This window comes from Ciconia boyciana, chromosome 9, assembly GCF_034638445.1.
Source record: "Ciconia boyciana chromosome 9, ASM3463844v1, whole genome shotgun sequence".
Taxonomy (NCBI): domain Eukaryota; kingdom Metazoa; phylum Chordata; class Aves; order Ciconiiformes; family Ciconiidae; genus Ciconia; species Ciconia boyciana.
This window is the reverse complement of record NC_132942.1, coordinates 31,210,961-31,234,608: the sequence shown is the minus strand read 5'-3', so window position 1 is coordinate 31,234,608 and position 23,648 is coordinate 31,210,961. Positions and strand designations below refer to the sequence as shown.

The 23,648-nt window shown below is 40.8% G+C and overlaps 1 protein-coding gene across 7 annotated transcripts; it reads right to left on the bottom strand.

The window, feature by feature from the left end:
* Positions 1 to 1,700: 1,700 nt before the first annotated feature.
* SIAH1 (siah E3 ubiquitin protein ligase 1) lies at positions 1,701 to 22,456 on the bottom strand. 7 transcript variants are annotated; one of them, XM_072873808.1, is made up of 3 exons: positions 6,259 to 6,676; positions 5,464 to 5,523; positions 1,701 to 3,017 (listed from the first exon to the last, which is right to left on the bottom strand). In XM_072873808.1, exons 1-3 carry the CDS (start codon positions 6,347 to 6,349, stop codon positions 2,167 to 2,169), a joined length of 1,002 nt encoding a protein of 333 aa, XP_072729909.1. In that variant the 5' UTR covers positions 6,350 to 6,676; the 3' UTR covers positions 1,701 to 2,166. The 7 variants fall into 7 exon arrangements, with proteins under 7 accessions (XP_072729909.1, XP_072729914.1, XP_072729911.1 ...); XM_072873813.1 differs by lacking the exons at positions 5,464 to 5,523; positions 6,259 to 6,676 and adding an exon at positions 22,160 to 22,456 and having other exon boundaries at positions 1,702 to 3,017; XM_072873810.1 differs by lacking the exons at positions 5,464 to 5,523; positions 6,259 to 6,676 and adding an exon at positions 21,740 to 21,984 and having other exon boundaries at positions 1,702 to 3,017.
* Between the last annotated feature and the right edge of the window lie 1,192 nt (positions 22,457 to 23,648).

Here is a 23,648-nt window from a genome sequence, read left to right as displayed (position 1 = left end):
ACAAGCAGCAGCAGAGAACAGTCTCATGCAACTTGCGTGCCTACACAGCCCTGTTACTCGCTAATCGCAAGTGTCAGACTGCTGAGGGTTCTGACAGGTTCTTAGCTGGATTCTCTTAACAAAACTGGAGAGCTGCAGATCAGATAACCTTGGCAGGCAAACTTCAGTCCAAGCCAGCCACTCACAAGTGAGATGGCGAGTCAGTGTATTCCTCGCAAAGTATCGGAAGTATTAAGCCAAGTTTCTGTCAAAGACCGGAAGACAAACCTGAGGTAAATGTAGACAGGCTTAATTAGGTGAGAATAATTACTGAATTTAGAAGACTGAAAACAATTAGTTGTGTATTCATAAGGAAAAAAAATGCTAGATTGCAGGATTTTTTGAAGCATTTATCTACTGTCACAAGGTACCAGTACATCTTTTAAATGAAGTCTGTGCACAGTTCAAACAGCCTAAATATCAACTTTTCCGAAGTGAAACTTTTACTACATGAAGCCAACTATTTCTCTAGTATTTTATTAATCCAAGCTGATGGATTTTATGTTCCTTACCTGTAGAACTACTTACCTTACCATGCATCAAAATAAGAAGAACAAGAGTTGTCTTAATAGATCAACTTCTGATAAGAAAGTTAAGACAGTGCACAGTAAATAAACTGTATTTTAATGTGTTACAAAAGTTGTTAATAGCCAGGCTACCTCTCCAAACAGATGCCCACTACCACTAGGTTTGACAGAGACTTCTTTCAAATAGCTTGACATGAAACAGCTTTTCACCTTACTCTTTTTTCTGTTTCTATGTTTTTTAACACAAATACCACATACATTCATGGTTAAATTTTTCACATATAGGCAGTCTGCATAAAGCCCAATATCCTTCAAAAGCCTTTATAGCTGGTAAATTGCACCTGTAAGAGATTATGTGCATCGTAAGGTGTATCATGTCACTAAAATGATATACAAAAAGCAGTCCAAGACAGTTACTTTAGTAACAACCAAAAGATGTGAAGACAAGAAACTGAGCAAGAGCATCAATGTGTCAAACTTTGAGCTAAAGCAAAAAGCAAAAGTTGTTTTTTTTTAATTTGCCAGGTATTCTTTTAATGACAAATATAAAAAGACTGAAAACATCTCATTCTGACTGCCTTTTTTAAAAAAAAAAAACAAATGGTTTGTTTTTATAATTACAAATACTGTGTAAGACAATACCTTCTTTGTACTGCAAAACCAACAAATACAAGGATGCAATCAAGTTTCTAAGCATCTCTAAATTTGAAACGTGATTTTTTTTTTTTTTTAATTCGGAAAATTCTTCATAATTGTTCATTTTTGTTAGAAGGTAACTCAAAGTACAACAACATCTAGACCTGTTTTTAAAGGAGCTTTCTTTCCTGATACATCTTTGAACATAATTACTCCTTTTGAGTTCAGTACATTCACAAAATAGCTCAATTAAGAACAGTATCACCAATGAATTGACTACTGGAAAGAGACAAAATTTACCAAACATACAGAAATATAAGTTTTACCATAGCCATTATGCATATCAAAAGATGACACCGGTAATCAATTTTAAAAAGATACAAAAAAGAGGAAAACCTGAATTACAGAAAAGAAAGTCATATTTATTTAATGAAAAACTAGAAGTTAATAAAAATTAGCAAATACACAAAAAATATACACAAACAGCAGCAATACTATGTAGTGACTTACAAAGGGGGGGGGAGGGAGGGGGGGTGGAGGGGAGGAGGGAAGCAGCGGCCAGAGACCAGACCGCTCAACATGGCTTGTCAGTCAAAGGGGGAGGAAAAAAACACAAACAAAAACACGAAACAGTATCCTTTTCAACAGTACAATCAATCTACAAACAAGTCTTTAAAATTATTTTACAACATTTCCTGTAGAATCAATTCTTAATACAAAAGATGCCCATTTTGGGTGTATATATATTTTCAGTGGTTTACTGTTGACTTATTTTAAATATATTAGTGTTACTACATGCAACTGCTTCCTGTAATTTAACAGCCTTTCCTTTTATTTACCTTCATATATGTCTACCCTCCATCTACCAAATAATTTGTCTGACAGTCAAAGATGGTTACCCTAGCTTCTGCTAAATTAAATGCAACGGTTTTAAACACTGGCCTGAAGAGGTTTGATTGCCATTTCAACACATGGATATAGTTACATTGATGCCTAAATTGCCATTTTCTGCAAAGAGCTGTGCAATGCTGGTGTCAAAGACTAGACAGTCACTATTCATAATGGCTGTTGCAATTCCCTCATGAATGGATCGAGGAGTTGCTTCCCAAGTCAATCGCCGCCTATGACCATTTAACTCAAGTCGGTAAGCAAAGTTTTCTGCTTGCTTGCGTGTTCCTATCAGCTGTACAATTGCAAAGAACTGCTGGTGACCATCATATTTTTCCTGTTTCTCCAAGACTAACATGAAATGAAAGCCAAAACAAGACTGCATCATAACCCAGTCAACAGCACCAGGAAGATTAATGTCTGTAGCAAGGAACACTATATCTTCTCCCTGAAGTGTTGTAATTGACTTATGTTGATGCATCAGATGTGGCATTACAGCATCCAGAGAACCTTGCCATTTACATGACGCACCAGGACATGGACAGGAATAAGGCCTAAACTCACACAGCTCCTCATGGTCTGCTTTTTCGGTGTGTGGCAAAGTTATCTCACATCCGGAAGAGGCATATTTACATGGGAATAGTACAGAATTGGCAACTTTCTCCATAGCCAGGTTACGAATGGAGCCCAGCGGGCCTCGGCAGGTTGGACAGCACGTAAGTTTGGGGCGACAGTTGCTACAAACAAGATGGCCACTCTGACACTGAAGAATTGGTGGCAGCACATAGTCAAAACACACAGGACACTCAAAGAGACTAGCCAAGTCATTATTGGAAGCTGTAGTGCCAGTCAGCGCAGGCACCCTCTGTGATGGCGTACACTTTGAAGTACCTGTAGGTAGTGCTGTAGCAGTCTGACGGCTCATTTCTGTAACAGAAGAGAGAACAATGAATGAGTATCTAAAGACATTTTATTTTCCTCTGCATACCGTATTTCTTGATTTACAAAGAAGCTTCAAAAGAAAATAGATACAAATGAAAGCAAAAAAAACATGTAATGCAAACTGCGTATACGTGAGGTGTAGAGTATCAGTTGTGCCGCATACAATACAGACACTTGTATGACATGTGAATTTAACAAGTGAAGAAGTTCTGCTAATTATTCTGAAGTGGAATTTACCTATTAGAAGCTGCAAGGGAGATGAGTAAAGATATGCTAAAAATGTAACCGAAATCCTTGAAGAAGTTTGTTGGTGGTGGGTTTGTTTTTTTTTTTTTTTTAATGCATTTACGAAATACTCCACCCAGGTCACTTGCGTGTAGCAACTAGGAGCACTACGGAACAATTCTAAGGCTGAATTTTAAGTTGCTGTGTATTTAGTGAGATGAGAAACTAGCCATTTTTAATGAAAAAATGAACTCCTGGATATGACCTTCTCAGTAATAACGTTTACTGTGTAATTTTTTAAAAAAATTGAAAAACCATAGCAAGGAAAAACATAGCTAAGAAGGTTACTACAGTGCTTTTTTCCCAGGATAGGATAGTGACTCTTCATTTTCATTACTCTGTTACTAAGGCCCATAGCTTGTAGAGCGCATCCACTGCTTCAGCTTCCCAAACTAAACCATTTGCGTAGATGCCAGAAAAGAAAAACAAAGCAATTATTTTACTGAATTTCAGTAAATTGAATTTCAGAATTAAGAAATTCAAAAGATTAAATTTGAGAATTCATTGTAGCATGTAAGTACTCAAACATTGCCAGTAGCTTGAAAAGGCACTGTTGATGAAGTTTTACATTCAGCGGAGTTTATACTGAAGTTCTATTCTTTCAAATGTCCCCAGACAAAAGCTAACAGCTGTCTGCCAAACAGCTCGCTCAAGCATTCAACAGATGGGGTGAAAGTACCAGATTTCTTAACATGTTACGGGTGCTACACTTTGTCCTGCACCCCCTAAACTCTCCTCCTTCTTGTGCAAAAGGAATTACTGGTACTACCAGAAAAAATAAACACTCCATTTTGAAAAAAGAAACCTTACCTTCGTAGGTTAAGGTAAGTTAAGTAAAATGCTACGCAAAATCGGTTTCTGTTACACAGTAAAATTCTCAACCCCCTTAAGTGCTTCTCTGCCAGTACAACAGCTCTGTATCTGTCACGCGTGTATAAAACTCTCAAAATAAACCTCATCTTTAATCTCCTTGCTATTTGACATGGGAATATTAGGCAATAGGCAAGCTTCCCATATTTAGCATCATTTCACCCGCAAACTTACTCATACTTGGACTAGATACCTCAAAGCAGCATACTGTGCATGCTTTTGCAAAACATCCACTGTTCAGAGCACAAAGCAAAGGAACTAAGAGATTCCAACATGCAAAATAACTTATCCCTTGACATTCAAAAAGCAATCAGATGGGCAATTTCAAATTCTACAGAAGCACCTCTCCCCAGTCCAGAGCTAGAAAAGCACAAGTGTCTAAGACTCGGTATTCAGTCACTGATTTTATGAGTCTCACATGCCCAATAACAGCATCATCTCATGCCTCCAAAGTATCTTCCTTCATCTCAGGCTTGTTGGACTAGAAATACCCAGTTTCCATCTTCGGAAAAAAAACCCCATACAGTAGTTTTCAATTCTGGGCCTTACACTGTAGCGTTATGACAGCAATGCTTATATCTTTCGGCCTTATTTTCCTCCTGTAAGGCATTCCAGCTTAGATGAAAAGTTTAAGGTATCTGTGACAAATCAAATACATGTTCTGGGGAAGTAATGCCACACCAGCTTATTGCGAGGAGATTCAAATGAGAAGGCCTCTGCGACAACTGAGCACTGCTGCTATTTTTCCCCAACACCCGTAGGTGGGAGGCTCATGATGGCACACTGCAGTTCTATGCTCTAGAACAAATTATACACAGAGAATAATTGTACATGGGAGAACAAATTCTGATCACGCTCTTCACTTGGGAAGAGCTTAGAAATCACATGCACATTCATATGTAAAATTCTAAAAGTGTTTCCCTTCACATATTGTAAACACACACATTTCAGAAAAGTTTGTGTGTGCTTCATCTTACCTGAACCTATACGTCCTGATCCAGGGATCCCCAGTAACCCACAGGTAATGCTGGTGAAAACCACTGCGTTAGACCAGTTCCCTAGGCAGTCTGACGGGCTGGGTGAGCTCTGTTTTCTTTAATTACACCTCGCAGAGCCCATTCAACAGTTAAATTAAGCAACCTACAAACTCTGCAAAAGACCTCATGCACCGATGTACTTCTCACTTAAGCTTTCTAAGCTACGGAAGTACCAGAGAAAAGAACCGTACAGCCCTGTTTTATCACCGTTTCTGTATGTGACCAGCCTTCACACACACCTTCCACAACCGAGGACCATCCAAATGAGCAGGCAATGAAAATGAGCAGGAATCTGTGAACTAGACCATTGAGATTAGCACACAAGGAAGAAACTGGCTAAAGCTGTAAACTGTAATTTACCAAGCCTAAACCTGCCCAAAGCCTAAATTTTCATCACTCTCATTAACACAAAGATGTTAACACATCATGACGGAAAAGTCAGAGAAGTTCATTTTTTATAGCTCTCTTAAAAACTACAAGTTAATCACAAGTAAAAGCGTTAACAGTGTAATACATTTAACCCACCAAACTATCAAAAACATACAATTACAAACCAAGTAAAAGCAACTACGGAACTGGAAATAAAAGTTTAAAGACATTTTTAGTTACAAAAACTTTACTACAAGTAAAAGCCCCTATATACAATATTTGTTATTATGTTACCTTTGTTCACACACACTGGGAATAAGTCTCTAAGCAAGAGTGACAAACTAAGGCCCACTAGGTGTCATCTTCAAAAGCATTAGTTCTTGCAGCAAAAATTATTCAAAAGAACGTACCCGTTCGAAGAAGTGTAACCAACAGAAAGAGCAAAAAGGGAAAAATGTATTTTAAGATTTCCTCGTTCTAGATCAAGAAAAACTCTGTCCTTGATGACATCGGAAAGCACCGACCTGTTGATGAAACTAGTCTCGACACCGTTCTGGGGAAGGGTGAAATACACGCGCTACCGGGATCTCCCGAGGGAGACGATTTCACGGCTCCTGCAAAACCAGCTTAAAATACTGCACATAACACAATTCAAAAGCCACTACCTTTCCCCTTGCTGGTTTTACTTCCCGTCAAGCATGCACACAAGACTCCCTTCCACGAGTACAGCAAGCTGGAGGCCGATCTCCCCGTCATAGGGAGTGAAGCAGCTCATGGCGTTTCCGCGCAGAAGAGACGGGCTCGCGGCAGCGGCCCCTCCTGGGCGCGGGCAGCCCCGAGGGCGCGGGGCGGCTGGGGGGCGCAGGCCGGGCGCTGGCCCCGGCGAACGCCCCCGCGATCCCCGGCGGGACCCCGCGCCGCTCCGCGCGTTGTCGTTACAGCTTCGGGCCCGACCCCCCCCATTTACGGCCGCGCACGCTCCGCATCCACCGGCTACACCCACGCTCCGGCCCGGCGCCCCAAAATGGTTCCCCAAACTTCCCCCGCCGCGCCGGGCCGGGCCGGCTCCTCCCCGCCGGCGCTGCCCGCGCCCGGCTGCTGGCCAGCGGCTGAGGCGGCCCGGCCCTGCGCCAGGCGGCCGCGCCATTGGCTGCCCCGCGCTGGGCCCCGCTCCCGGCCCGGCGCGGGCCCCGCCCCGCCGCTGCCCGGGGGCCGCGGGGGCGCGCAGGGGAGGGCGCGGCGGCCCCGCTCGGGCGCGGCACCGGCGGCCCCAGGCGGCCACCCGAGGGGAGGGCCCGGGAGGGCCCGCAGAGCGGGACCCCGCCCCGGCCGCGCCGCCGCCGGGGGCTCAGCCGGCCGCGGAGCCGGGGGAACTGATCCCTTCCGACCGGCAGCGCCTCCCCCCCAGAACAGCCACCCGAAGAGCGCGTTCCGGCCTTCAAACACCGCATCGCCTCCATTTCCCGCACGCTCACACGGAGCTGGCGTCCCCGTACCCACGGCTCCCTTTACGTGTCACCTCCAAGGCATGTGGGACAACAACAGTACGTGCTGGACACGTGTCACAACTAGTTCTCTTTCAGAGACTTACAGATTGAGGGACCTGATCACCTTCCCCAAATAATTGTTTTTAAAAGCTATAGATTCCATTCAAAACTCTTCCAATAGGTGCATTTCACTTCCTGATCCTGCTCTTTCAAGGGTACTGCTCGAATTAGCATTTTCCACTGTGGATCTATAAAGTACCCATTCAACAGGAATTTTCTCCATTCGTATAAGGACTGTTCAATTAAGCAAAAACATAATAATCTCAAGGAAAAGACAAGACCGACAGATTTGGAACAATGTGGCATGTGTGAATATCCACATGGACTATTTAAAAAATTAGAACAGTTTAAGGATAAAGGAGTTGGAAACCAACTCAACATGCTTGCATGATGCACATGCAGGGCTCAGAAAAGCTTAGGCGTTATAGAACACAGATGTAATGATGATAAGATCATGGAAGTACAAGTTTCAGTGGAGGCAACAGAAGAACACACTGCAATAAATTGTTTTGGTCACATAAAAGGTAAGGCTACAGTATCTGAGTAAAGGAAATTATCTTTAAAAATGCTTTCCTACTATTTGAAATTCAGGTCCTGTTCAAGGAAGACTGTGGAAACTTGTGTCAGCACTAGAACACATGCAAATAACGCCCAATTACTATTAACAAAAACTAACAACTCGATACAAGGTATGCTTCAGCTTCACCCCCAAATGTGCAATATACAACATCCCCACCAGTTAAGAGTCAATAAAGTTTCCAAGCAAAGCAGAAAAGCTGAAGAAAACCAGCAGAGGAATGGCTTTTGAGAAACTAAGAGCATGTTCTGAAGTGTCTGAAACATGCCCTAAGCTTTCTCTCCAGCAGCAAGGTGGCTGTCCCCAAAACACCACCACAAGCCCTTCACCAGGTTAGCTAATGCTGTATGCTCTTTGCTATGCTGCAATACAATGCGCAATGCCTGAAGAGAGAAAGCCTTTGAAACCCTGGATGGGTAAAAAAAATTACAGTGAGAATGGGAAGATGCAATCAATTCACTGTTTCAAAAGCTCGGCTAAGGTGCAGACATAAGGAAAGCAGTTTCAAGAGAAGTTCAAAAAGATGATGTACCTCACATGCCATGGAATTACTAACAGTGTATAGGAATAGATTGATACCCTTTCAGCTTCTCATCTTTCAAAGGTGTTAGCTTCAGACACCATTCCAGAAATCACATCTCCTGCATTTCACTGAAATTCAGGGCACCTTTTACAAATTCAAGTTAACACCATCCACTTCTCCAAAATCTTCACTCGTATCAAATAGATTAGACTTGGGTTTAACAATTTGCTTTTGAGAGGGTAACTGAATATTAGTTTTGGAAATAAACCTCACAAAACTTCTGTATAGTCATCTTAATGGCTGGAAGGGGAAAAAAATCTCATATAATGCTGAAGAGTGACGCAAGGACAGAAAAAAATGCCTTATCACAAGTGTCTATATGTGATGCAATAAAATATTTTTTCAATCACATTTCAGAACTAATTGAATTTTGAGATTTCCATTCAAAATGCATTTTTAATGCATTACATCCATCAACAACGTAATACAAAATCTTTCAACTTTTCCAACTGTACAATCATATTTGAAAATGAGACTTTTTAAAAAACAATACCCTGTTACAGAGCACTGGAAACGAGAACATTTCATGACAGTGTTCGAAGCTGTGAAAAACACTGACAGGTTACTTTTTTCAAGATGCAATATAAGCCAAAGAATGTCAAAACCCAGAAGCTAAATGAACTGTTGAAAATACTCATTAAACAGGTGTAAATAAGAACTTAAAAGAAGATACAGAAAGATTAGCCAATATCATCAGATATTTGTACAATTCAATATTGATAACTTCTGTAAAATATTATAAACAATAAATATTTTATTAAATAATATAAACAATAAATTGACAAGATTAAAGAGTCATCAATATTTCTTTGGCGGCAGAGGGAAGGTTTCATGAACGCAACAGAAAAAATAAGTGTGTGTATATTTAGAAACAAGAAGGGGTGGGGTGGTTGTGTGTACACATATACAAGTATACACAAAGTACATAATCTCATGCCCAAGAAACTTCAAGTGTTACCGATACAAAGTCCCAAGTGAGTATTATCTTCAGAATGAAGGTAATTAAAAAGCACACTTTGTTCCGATTAAAAAGGGGAGACAGTGTATTTTAAGTAGGGAACTGTCTTGCAATTTTTAAAGTAGCATTAGGTTAATTTTATATTAAAAATTCTTAGGATACCCCATTTTTGTACCATAGCTGCTCAATTATGAAAAGTCTTAAACTGCTGAGGACAACATCTATAGCACTACAGAAAAGCCAGCTTTTCAAGTACATGTACTTACTATTTCTGAAAATAATTTTCCAAGGAATCTAACTTTCCTCTGTCCCCTCTGGCACTCATAATCATCAATGTACAGCAAAACAGAAGGGAAAAAGGTTTTAGCAGGCTCTAGTAAAAATATTATATATTGCCCTCACCACCACCAAAACCACACTTAAGCAATCAAACATATACAACGTTAAGTATATTATGCACAAGTGTCTCAGAGAATAGCTTGTCAATATTTTTTTTAAATTAATATTTTAAATTTCTATTTAAATTTTAAAAGACATTTTAGGGGGCAAGGTTCTTCTGTTTTGAAGTCTATCTATTCATGTCTCACAGCTCTTGGGAGATGTTAAACCATAAAGGCCTGGCATGGTTAATATCAAACGCATGCCTGTTCCTGCAAATCTGACAACACTGGACACAGAAAGGTACGTCCCTGCTTATACACAGCCTCTGTACCTACTGTGTTTGGTCTGCTTCAAAACTTTTAGAAGATAGTTCGTGACATAAATTATTAGTCAACTACATAACACAATTTAGTCTCTATGCACTCTGGTTTTGATTCATGAATTATGAATTTTTTCAACCCTTCCAGACACTGGTTTTTTTAGTGCCCTTAACTATATGCTGTTTGTTATTTCAGACACCTCAAGGCTTGTTTTCCTGCATAATAACCAAAAGCCAGAGCAATCCAATGTAACAGAATATTATAAAACAAGACAAAAAATTTTGAAAAATTGAGGCGAGTCTCATGATGATTTCCTTTTCCAAAATGTTATCTGTCCAGTTCATCTCCTTTTCATACAATATTACAACAATTTCCACTACCTTGTAGCGACCTAGCTTGCCTGAAATTGCAGGTAGTTTTTTTCTTGCACCTCAAGACACTCCCTACCATCCCCTCTGTGCAATCATCAGGAAAGGAAATCCCAGTGGATTTATATAATCACGGAATCAGTCATCCTCTTCATGGCTACCTCTGCAGTGAACCACCAGACCTTAACGCTCAATGTTTCTGATGCTATCATATATGTTCTCTTGTACACAATGTAATCACTGAGTCATTGCCAGTTGGCAATCCAGATCTTCTCCAAATCCAACGCATACTACGTGGCAGATGCAGATACAAACAGCGCTATGTAAACACAAACATTATTACGCCCATCAAATTACAGTGACCTGTTTCTAAACCAATACAAAAACTTGAGCCTTGGCTAGCGCTGTTTGACTTCTGCTTCATCACTATCATTAACTATTTCTCCTGCCTATCTATGCCAGAACACTAAACATCAACCCAGGAGGTGGATTTTTCTAGCTATCAAAGATTTTCTTTCCAATAAATTTATAATGTAAAATTAAGAAGGAACAGTGTCCTATAGAAGATATACAACCACATAAAAATCATTATCAGCAAGCAAGTACTACCATGACTATAGCATTCATTTTTAAAGGCAACAAAGAACTTCATCAATGTAAAAAAGCGAATAACCCATACTCTAGACAACCAGAATTTTCCATATTCTAGAGAATCAAGAGCCAATTTAGCATGCAATATCAGAGACTGTACTGCTATGATACTCCAGTCTCGCAAAGAAAGATAAGCTGAGGAAGAAAGTTGAAGAAGAAATTACTAACTGATAAAACCCCAAATTTCATTCTAGAATGAAAACTAGAAATGTCTGATCAATAGCAAAAACCCAAGTTTGGACCACTCACCCTGCACTATATAATCAGAGAACATCCCAGCTTTCACATGTCTTCCAATTATACGTAGCATTAAATAAAAAAACAGGTTTCTCTGTAAATTCAGACCATCAACAAATTATAAAGCAGAATAGGATGTTTATCTCCCCCATCTTTTGAGCTTGGAAGGAAAGGAAGCAGGACAGAAAGCAAAAGCTAGAGAAATTATAAAGGAAATTCCTGAAAATTCAAGCTATACTAAAAACAATTTATCAAATGCCACCACTAGAAAAAGAAAATAGAGCAATACATTAAATAAACTGGTATAAGCAACAAAAGGAAAAATTATTGATATTCGGTAATCTATTGTAATAAAAGAAAGTTAAGTCGCAAATTAGCTAGTGAATCAACCTTTTCCATTATATATAGTTAAACAAAAATACAGAGAAGCAGCAGCATTCTTTAAATACAAATCATAACCAAACACTTGCATTAAAAAGGTCATGGGCCACTTCCAAATTAGACTTTACCATATTTTTCCGTTTTAAAAACAAGCAAATAACTTCTCTCGCTGACACTACCGAATCCCACCCTACTACAGCGGCGTGAAGATGGTGGTACAGAAATACTGCTCAAAGCTGTATACTCCACACTCTTGCACTGTACCTGAAGCGGTGCTCTGTGACCAATGCCTTCTCTTTTCTCCCTTCACTAGCTCTGTATCCTCAATGCCAGTATCAGTAGTCAGTCAATGGCCAAAGCATTCCTTGACATAGGACACCTGAACCTCTAGCATGCCCCACACAGAACCTATAGCATGATAAACTATGGTATGAACTCAGAACACCAGCTGTCTCACACTAGCCTTCTCAGATACCAAACTGGACGTGCCTTTCTGCAGCCTGCCATAGTTTGAGCACAGTAAAGCTAACTGAGATAAAGCAGAAGTACAGGTTTCAAAATATAGATGGCAGAAACCACAGAATCTAACAAAATAAATAAAAATTTCATATGAAAATACAGACAACTCTGTGCAAACACTAAATAACAGGGAAAAGTTTTTATTTTATTTTTTAGTAATATTTAATTTCCTTTCACTGTGCACAGAGCACACTGAACTGAGCTGCATCAGGATCACCTTCCAACAATAATTCAGCCCAGTAATTTCTATGAACACAGGTAGACAGTTACCTCTTAAAAAGTCCCACACATAGCATGTTGCAATAAAAAGTAAGGCAGGCATACAGGAGGATCAGCTACAAAGTGAATTAGTAACAGCACCAGAAAAAAAAGCAAGTTATTCTTCATACTGTAACATATACTACCATTCAGAAGTATCTAAAACAGGAAGTGCTTAATTCTGTTCTATAAGATATCATAGATGGGCTCTGTATAGAATTACACTCTATTAGTAAAAAAAAGGAAAAAAAAAAAACCCTCTGTAAATGTTAACAGCAAGTCCTACCGAGTGTGACAATTTGGGGGCTGTGTTTCTTTCTTCAGTCTGATTTTGCAAAAACTATATTCTTCACTGCATACTGTAATTACCACGCAATATTGCATCACTATTCCTGTGCCTGTGGCAGACACAGGGAAGAGGGTGTGGCATGGAAGTGCCTACCTTAATTCAATAAGGCTAAACTAAAAGAAGTACCTGTACTTTGATGCGTCTTCACATACAAAGTCTTTCTGCAAAAACTGTTCCAATTCAAATTCAAGACCTGTTTTATGCTCAATATTTTTTCTGCATAACTAAATAGTACTAGGGAGCAGACCATCAAAATAACCAGAACCAATCAAGGAGGACCTGGCCTATAAAAGAGACTGATCATGACACAGAAAGCCGCTCTGTAGGAGGAGTCAGGACAGGATTATGTACATTGACTATTTTTATAAAGATCTCTCCATCTCGTGCATTGCTTAGGTTCATACATATTTCCATCTCAAATAATAATTTATTCTTGTGATCCTTAATTTGTTCTGTTTTCCTGTATGCAGTCCTGATGACAGTGGAGCCCCACAAAGAATGGCAATCTGACCTGTGGAGGGCAAACATGTAGGGGAGGGCTTGGAGAACTGAGATACTGATTCCAGAGTATAGATCTTGGTGCCCCAAGGTATGTCAAACACGAAATCTACACATAAGTACATCCAGCATCACAGAGCAGAGTAGTGATGCTGGAAGCCTAACTTTTAACTCATCAGAAATTACTAATTTTTCAGAACTTCTAGTACTAACCTACACAGGATCTCTAGTCATCTTGAGGGAGAGTTTTTACAAGTTGTTGTTTTGTTTTTTTTAAAAATCTAGATATTTAATCTCCAGAAGCAAGAACAGTTAGAAGAATGTCAGATAAAGATAATGTATTTTATCACACACACACAACATTTTAAATGTAAAGGATCAAGTCCATATTTTTAAAATGGACATTTCTACATTTTGGAAGTAAGATTTTCCTACTATGGATACCTAATTCAAAAGGAAAGCTATGGAAACGTAAGATGTGACACAGGCTTTTGTATTTTGTTGATACGCTGTCGGTAGAAAATAAAGAGCACTGAAATGATTTACATTGTAACAAATATAAGACCTTAGTAAAAGAAGTGCAAAACCACAGTGGCATTTTCACATTTCTGACAGTTCCAAACTTTTCAGTACTTCATTTCTTTAAACTCCCATCTTCTACATGTCTTGCATTTCTAGCATCCTTATTTAAAGTACACGTGCCTCCATTAAAACCAATAAAGTTTTCCCCAGGTTAAGTTTTCCCCGCTCATCAGTTCTGAATCAACTGTTTCTGTAGTATTGTTGCACAAGGATTCAACTACCACCATTAAAAATCTTTTTTTCAATAATTATTACAACGTTACTCAAATTTTCAAACTTGGCTACTGACAAGTCTACCATGGTCACACTCCTGCACAGAGTAACAGCTCTACTGCTTTTCATGAACACATCCGTTCTAGAATGTGGCTTTATCTCACAAATAAGAGCACTTTTCCAGCAAGTATTATCAACTGGAGGCATAGCAAACAGAAATGGGTTGAACTGCTGACTCCACAGACCACCATGTTACATGAAAAGATTGAGCATTCCTTGAAACCTTAAAAAAAAAAAAAAAAAAAAAGGATTAGTGGTACTACAGTAGTCTGTGGCAAGGGAGACCTGGGTTTAGTTCCTCCTCTGTCACGAGTTTCTGAGTCACCACAGGCAAGTACTTCCCTGCCTTTTACAGGTTTTAAAATACCATAAGTAGCTGCGAGTCTCAGACATTAATGCAAAAAGGAATGAATTAACTTGATAAGGATATTAAATTAACTCTGTAGACCCTATTCAAATTTACTTCAGGTTAGTAATAACTAAATATCATTATACACTAAAGACTACTATGTTAAATCATTTAACATCTCACTTTTTACAGGCAGCAATAGTCAAACTTCAATCACTGTTCACTTTCCAACTCCTGCTCACCTATGGATAACTGCCCTCTTCATTACAATATTTTGTACATCAAAGAGAGAAATTAGGGAGCCATTGGCAACACCCTTCTCACTAATTCTATTGTATCTAATCTGAAGGCCTCCTTCTGAGACATGAACTCCATACTGTCATTTTACGGAAAGCAAATAAAGTAACCTTTCTTTCTTTAGAGGGAACCTTGTATTACCCAAAAAAATCCCTCAGCTTTCTTTGTGAAGATCCAACTACCCAGCTTTTGAAGAATTTGAATTCAAATTCAGCAGAAAAAAAGTGCTCTCAGGCAAGAGAACTATATGTTCTTTTATTGCCAGTAAATTCTGATCAGGTATATCTCAAATGCTAAATAAAATGCCTCACTCTTTCACTTACTTGTATTGCTTGAGAAATGTTTCATGGTATACAAAATTAAAATTCAACCATAATCACTCTGAAGTCAGGCCTGAGTCTGCATCAGAAAATAAAACACGTGATATTATAAATGGTTTGGAAATGGCAGGAGTAGATGTATCTTTCTACTACTTCATGCTCTCTTCATCAGCACTTTCTAAATTCAACACCTATCACTACGTCCTTCTCCACAAAATATTGTCCTCTCTTCTGTTATGTAGTTAAATCAAAACTTGAGTCTATGTTGCAGTGCTGAATCTCAAACGTCAAATCTTAACAATGGCTCACTATCTAGAGCGTAACTGTAAATTTCAGTACTTCTTAGCCTTTTTCTTTTACAGGAGTGTTACAAAACTATATTAAGTTGGAAGATCAAGCATTCAAAAATTACAAAATAAAAAATTTAAAGTTTCACAGGCAACCCTAAGTCTACTTCCTCAAATGCATATTAAGGAACAACATTCATGAAATAATCTTTTTCCCCACACTCAACTCCTTTAGTAGATGAGCACCTGTACATCCATGGAAGAATTATGATTGTACATGGAACAACAACTTTTCCTCAAATGGAACACCTGATTTTAAAATAAAGCTGTTTAGGGCAGCAGCTGGTTTTAATATGCATAAAAGAGCTGTTAAAATTACTGCTTTACAGGTGCTGTTTTAGAAGAATGTCTGCCTCAGCTTCTATTATGGAATGCATATTTTTTCTTTGTAAAATTTCCTTTCTAATGATTATACTTGACCTAGCACAAAGCCAGACTAAAATGTTATAGTACATCATCAACATTTGCCAGCCACATTATGCCCTAGTCACACCTGTGCAACCAGTCTTCAAATTACATCCTTAACATACTTGCGTAATCACAGATATCAGCCATGTAGAGACGAACCCTACACAAATTAACTCTCAACTGCATTGACACCTTCATGCATAAAAAGGGTAAAAAAATTCCTGTGAATTAAAGTAATTTTGTGACTCTAATGATTTTATATATATATATTACACTTATACACATGCATATATATTTCAAAATAAACAGTTATTCAGAAATCAAAATATTAGTTGAGCAGAGCATTTTCACAGCTTTTACAAGACAACTGCACATGCACATAAGAAGAAGGAAAGGAACATGACTTAAGGCTCATAAATAGGCAAAAGGGAACAAGTTTACATGAATTTAAAAACTAGCTTTAGTTAAACATGAGAAGTTTATCTTGCACACCTTAAAGTGGGGTTATATATGTGTCAACAGACAAATGCATATTGAAGCATGTTTCAAACACAATTTCCAAAACAACATTAGGTAATTTAAGAAGATTAAAATATCTGATCATAAGACTAGCAAATTTTGAGTCCTATCTCTGGTCAAAAAAATGACAGGAGGTAGTCAGGTTTCAAAAAAAAAAAAATCAGAGAGTCCATTTTCACAGATCTGAGGACAGGATTAAGGTCTTGGTTCTAAGCTGATACATGGAGTTATAGTGATTATCTTTCAAAGAGACAGTAGCAACATTACATGTTTTAAAGGTTCTGAAATATTTTAATAGCACTTTTAAGAACTGCTCAGTTACAGTATTTCTTAAGAGCTTTCAGATACCATTACAAACAACTTAAGAAAATGGTTGTCTATAGCACAAAGCACAATCCACCACACAGGCTCCACGACTCCAGGCACACACACAGAGTATGTCAGAGTGCAATTCCACCATTTCTACAACAAACCAAAGCAAGCTGCCACCAAAATGAATGGTCCCGGCTGCCTGCCTTTTACCCATTAGTTTTCTTTCTCTTTAAGGTACCATAGTCAACAAGATCAGTCTTGCACAACAACATGAGTGCTTACACTGGCACACCAGGCACACACCAAAAACAAGTTGCCAATGGAGGGCGAGACCATTCTTTCTTAGCTGTAAGCCTGCACTTACACTGATCCCAAGCGCACCCACAATGTCAGAGGATGACATCTCTTGCAGCAGCACTGGCTCTTACGTTACCATGCAGCAAGCTACTCTGGGAAGTGAACCAGATAACACTCAGCCATTCCTCACAGGTGATGAGTTTCCAACTAAACCTGGGACTAAAACCGGCCCATTTCACATTCACACTGGTGACAGCAACACTGCAAGTTATCACTGGCAGCCTGAACAGAAACTGTCTTTAGCTACTGCAGAACTGTACCCTGGATGTACTACAGCTTGTGCAGTGCTACATCTTCTATCATTTCTTCTTTCCTAACACTGATGTGTTAACAGCAACTAACCGCATATTTCAGAAATAACACTGACTTTTAGAAAAATCATAGGAAAACCTAACTTTTAAAACCCACTTCAAACTAGTATCTACATCACATTTCAGCATAAAGCAATGTGTACTAAGATTTACAAAACAGAACTTAGAAACCTCATATTTCAGTTGTCATCCCCTTGCAAAATATAGAAAACATAGAACCTTCCCTCATGAAAGATCTGTAATACAGAGTAAAAAGAAACAACAAAGACAAGCCTTTTAATACTCCTTCATGTCTAAGCTAGACACCAGCTCTAGCAATTTTTATGTAAAGGAATTTATTTTCAAGCTTTCCCTCCTTTAATTTAACACTAAATTGTTTTAAAATACTCCTACTCCAGTTAAAACCTTTTCAACCTTTTGACAATCTGCATATTAGCAAAATTTATCATACAATTTTCCTTCATACATAGTTTTCCTTTGACATATTTCATCTGAACACGTATTTGAAAATAACTCTTAAAACGTGTGGCATTCTAAATGCTCCTCCTTGACAGCATTCAAAAAAACAAACACAAACACTGAAAAGCCACTGTGGTCTTTCATCAAAGACTAAATGAATTTTTGCTCCGTTTAGTACTATATGCAAGAACTGTAGAAAAGAGCTTTAAAATATTAACTTAAAGACTTCATGCCACACAAACCAAAGTTCAAAGAACTGCTGTTTCACTTTAAAGGAGCTGATGACTAATTCTTTAAGCAGCAGAAGTTATCACTACATGCTCCTTGTTTTTCTTCGTGTCTCAGCAAGGTCATCAATTGTTAGAAGAAAAGATACAAAACTGTTTCTAGATAAGGCAAACAAAAAAGGAAATGGTCAACAACTGTCTGTAGATGAATGTGCTGCTCTTTTTACATCAATTTCCCTGTAGGAATATATCCGCAGTAATTTTTTAAAATGCATTTCCAGATGCAAAAGGACAAATACAGTCTTCACCATTCAAATAATATTTTACTTCCCCACTGAAAACATAGCCAACCTCAGCTTCCGTATTCAGCTGCTACAAAGAGAAACAAGTCAAAAATCAGAAGCGCACCATTTGGTTAACTATAATTATCTACCACTTTATCTGATTAAAGTACTGTGGAATTAGTAACCAAATCTCTCATTATTCCTGTGACAACACAAAGAATCACCATTTTCTAGATTAACTCAAACAAGCATATATTTAAAATAGTTGTCCTGGGCATTACAGAAACATAGTACATAGTCTGGACCAGAACTTGAAAATTTGGCCGCACTAGAAAGTGTGGCATAAAACTTAAGAGTATTAATGGGACATTAATACTAGGTTTTGTCTTCCTTCTTTACCCAGTATAGTTAACAGCTAAACACACTATAGCACAGTATAAAGCAACCCCAAGTCAATGACTTGGGAAGATTTCTGTTACATTCAATTAAGTGCTAATAGGAAAAATTCAGGTAAACCTGCAGTAACATCTCACGGTGACACCACCATATTTACGCATATCTCTCCATTTCTAGTCCACAATGTGATACTGTACACAGAAGACATACACCAAAATTGCGTTTTTATTACTACACTGTACATTTAAGACATGAACAGTATGTACACTTTGAAAAAGAGTAAATTGATTACAACAAATTTTCTTATTAATGAAACAAAACATTTTATTAAGATAACAATATCTCTACCTGTCATGTATTTCTGTTACAGTCAAAAGGGATATCGCTTACTATTCTTTTTTAATCACAACTAGTTTTCACTTTTCTTAATGCTGATTTTCCTTCAAAAACCAAACCAACAAAAAAAGAAAAAAATCCAGTAAAAATTATCTCCTGCATCTATGATGTTCATGATGTTTAAGACTGTAAACTTCAGAGAAGAGATCCTAAGCTCTAGGCCCTAAATGATGGTTGATATGAACTACAGCTTGCCAGCGTCCTTACTTCACTGCACCTGTTCTCTGCAGCAGGTAGCACTTAACAGCACCAACCAGGGATTCAGGTAACTACAGTCAGCAGCTGGAAACACAATTTTCACTTTGTCTTTCTGCAGACTGGGTACATGCATCACAACTGCAGAACTGAGTTCCTTATATGTGTCCAGAATTTCAGTTACCATTGATTTACCTTGACTATTCTGGTTCAGCTTAGCTCCTGAAAACGAGACAACCATTAAAGCAAAACACACTGATAATCTATTTAGCAAAACTCAGTACAACTTTTAAAGCTGACAGTTATGAGACTACAAACACTATTACAAGCAGAAAAATAAAACAAAGCTATTCTAACTTAAAACCAAGAACATCATGTTTCTCATAGGAGTTGCATATATAGTCTTCCAGAATGTTTTATGTGAAGACCAGAGTTCATAAAACTGTCCTACTTGATTTCTTTGAATTTTCAGACCAAAAAGAGTTGCTTCTTACATGAACGTGCTCATGCTCCCCCCTCTTCTGCATTAGAAGCAGGTGTCTTTTGACATCTGAGCAGTATCTCTTTCTCAATTCACGCTAAGCAGACAGCAGCAACTATACTCAAACCTAAGTATGGAAAGCACTTGTGTTATTTTAAATATTTACTTTCCTTAGTTCATACCTACTTAGCTGGAGCCACTGAATTTCTGAGCTAACTCCTTTAGTACAGTCTAATTAGACTATAGCATTAAAACCTTACCAATAGGAATGATAGATTAATGGATAAGATACTTTGTCATGACATGCACTTTCAGGACCAAAATACTCATCAATTCATCAGTTTCAGAATTCTTGGGTCACAACAAATTCCTAAAACTATACCACTGATGGGCAACTCTTATCCTTGTGCTTTCCTGTATAATTTTTCACTGCTGTGAAAAGTGCTAAAGCTATTTAACTTCAATGGAAACTAATGTTCTTAACGCAACTATCATTTCTAGCACTGAATTTTTACATTAGTATTACAGTGTAGAACAAATGATAAAAGTAGAACTCATCAATTTATTCTTTAGGTATACTCCCCAAAGTTATTTTCTGCAACAGACAACTAGTTCAGAGATCCAATTTTTATCCCAAAAGCCTCTGTATTAGTCTACCTGTATTCCAATACCTCAAATCTTCCTGAAGACCAGCTTGAATAACTCAAGGTTGAGAAGAGACCCTTCCATTTTTCCTCCCCATCTGGAATGCACCGTGCTAGCCTCAGAGTTTAGAAGGGAGACAAATAGACAACTGAAACTATGTTCCGCGCGTGGAATATCCCATGTCCTTCATGACCTAGTCCAGTTAGCTATGAGCTCCTAACATCCACTTGTCCACCACATTAAACAAATTAAGTCACTTTATCTATTTATTTAGCATATGATTAAACTGCTTATTACAGAGAAAAGGTAATATTCACCTAGACTGGTTGAAACAGAGACTGAAGAGAGAATATTGGAGAAATATTGCACGTTTACAGTTACAAATAAAAAGTGAGCTTATAATAAAAGCGCCACCAGGTCACCACAGAAAAGAAACTTGGTTCTTCTCCTGAAGAAATATTTAGGATGCTTTGCCTTTCACCACAAACGCTATTGCTTCCTGTCCTTTTAAAACCGTGGAGAAGGGGAAAGAACGAAGGTCTCCAGCCTTTTAATTTCGCAGGGGAACCCGTGGGATGAGCAAAAATCTCCCCCGCTCTTTGCTCTCACCAGATTAGAGAAAAAGGAGACAGCAGCCTTCCCAGGAAATGGCAGAGGGGCACCCAGCGCCCCATTTACTCCGGCAACCTGTTTCCCGCGGCGGCTGGGCCCGCCGGGACGCACGCAGAGAGGGGCGCCGCTGGGGACCCGGCGCGGCAGGCCGCCCCCGCACCCCCCGCCGCCGCGGCCCCGCTGACCTTCGCCGCGCCGGCAGCCGGCGCCGGGCCCCGCTCCACTCCCGCGAGCACAAAGCGCACCGCGCGGCGAGGCCGAGGCCGAGCCCACCGAGGGGCAGCCCCGCGGCCGAGGCGGCGCAGGCCCGCGCGCAGCGGGCCCTCCGCAGCAGCCGGGCCGGGCCGGGCCGGGCCGCCCCCTCAGCCTGGCGCACAATAGCCCGGCAGAAGGGCTCGGAGCCGCCCGCCGCCGCCTCCCTCCTCCGCTCGGGACCCGCAGGCCCGGCCGGCGAGGAGAAGGGCCCGCCGCGCCTCGCTCCCTCGGGCCAGGAGGCTGCCTCAGCCCCCGTCGCGGGCGGCGGCGCGGGGCCCGGCCGCCAGCAGGAAACCGGACGCCCGGACTGCGCTTAGGCCGCGGCGGGGCCTTGTCCCGACTCTCCTCTGCGGCCGCCGCACCGGCCTCGCGGCCGCGCCGGGGCCTTCCGCGGGCGGCCGCCCAGCGCAGAGGTCGGGCGGGGAGAGGGCCCCGCTGGGCGAGCCGCTCTCGCCCCTCCGAGGCCGCTCGGCCTCCCTCCGCGGCGCGCTCACCTGTGGGCGCTGGGCTGGGCGGGACCCCGCTGAGGCGGCCTGGCTCCCCCGATCGTGCGGGCTGCGGGGCGACTGGCTGCGCCGCTCTCGCCGAGACGCTCGGTGCCCGGCCCGACCGTCCGAACCGACCGCGCGCTCCCTCTCTCTCGCTGCCGGCCGAGGAGACACCGCCACGGGGGCGCGCCAGCTGCGGCGGAGCTCTCCTGCCTGCCAGGCGCGCTCCCGAGGCGGGCGGGCGGCAGCGCGCGGCCGGCAGCGCGCACGCGCACCCGGCAGCGGCGCGCGGGCCGGGCTGCCCCGCTCGCGGCGCTGGGGAACAAAGGCCGCTGTGCTCCGCTCCGCAGGGAACCCGCGCGGCTGCCGCCCGCCTTCAGGCCCCTCCGCGCTTTCGCCCGTTTCCCGGGAGAGGCCGCCTCTTACCTGTGCCGCCGCCGCGCCCCACCAGGGTCACCCGGCTCCCCCGCCGCCCCGAGAGCGAGCGAGGCCGGGGCGGCGCCGCGTCCCGGGGCAGGGAAGAGGCCCCAGCCCCGGCCCTCACCCTCCTGCGCTCGGTGGGTCGCGGCGGCGGCCCCTTCCAGGTCAGCGGGAGCACTCCTGAGCTGAAAGCGAGTTTTTTGGCACACCAGCATTTGCGGGGTCCAGGCCTCAAAGGCCCGACTGGGGTCTGTCACATTAATTCTATTTAAAAAAACGAAAGAGCCCTCGAACGTGGCCTTTCTTACAGAGGCCGGTAACGTCCAGCACAGGAGCATCCTGGTGATTTTAAGGGACTGCTAACAACAAACCCCTCCTCCAGTCTCTTCCTCTTCAAAAGCTTTGCATAATTCAGGTTAGGCCCCAGTCCAGCAATGCCCTAAATACATACATAACTTTCAACAAATAAACTGGATGAAATTAATGTTGTTAACTAGGGTGCTTACATACGCTCTGTTGGATTAGGACCCTCTTCCTCTACTGAAGCTATTCAGAGGTTTGCCAGAGGAGAGCCACTGTTTATTTTATTTTCAGTAAAATATTTAAAAATATGTATTTGCTATCTTATTTCAATTTTTGAATGACTGAAGTGTTTTCTTGGCTAGTTTAATTGGTTATCCAGATGGTTCTCAATATCCTCCTCATTCCTTTTGATGACCAGAAAGCACTTCTTTTTGTACAACATTCTTACGTTGAATCTGCCAAGTCTGCTCTTATTCAGAGATTTTTGGGATTAGTTTTAAGGCAGCTTCTCAAAAATACATCACTGTAGTGATGCAGTACAATATGTACCAAACCCACTATTTAAGAATCCTCCCTCGTATAGATAATATCAATTATTTATTGTCAAAGGATGACAGCTATAGGAGTGTAACTTCTTTGCACATAATTTTTCCTTGCAGACCTTGTAGCTATGCAGTGGTTATTGAGCCTTTTAAGTATTCATGAGGAGTGATACACATGGCAATGATTGCCAACCCATAGTTGGGTTGACTTACTGAATACTTAAGGAAATACGTTATGATTAAGGAAAGTAGTATTTTTGTCCTGGATAGGAAGGACACAATCCTGAAGCAACGTTATCAATATTAGAGGGTTTTTTCCACCTTGGATTTTAGTACAGAGAGTAGGGCCGATCATTTGATGTATTTTTAAACATATGGAAGTCTATTAAGTAGTGGGAACTTCAAAAAAGGTAGTCTCCTATAGACAACAAGGAAAAAAGCTTCTTTAATAGTAGCAGTTAGTATTTTTAGATACGAGAACCCGAATGCTTATCAGTTCCAGTAGTCTGTGTGGTTTCTTACAAAGTATCTCTGTGGTTAAGGCTTTGATCCTGCAAACACACACTAACTTTTTGCTAAAAAAAAGACAAGTTGACAAGAGTCTCACAGTCCCGTATCAGATCAATGCATTGCTAGTTGGTCAGTATTAC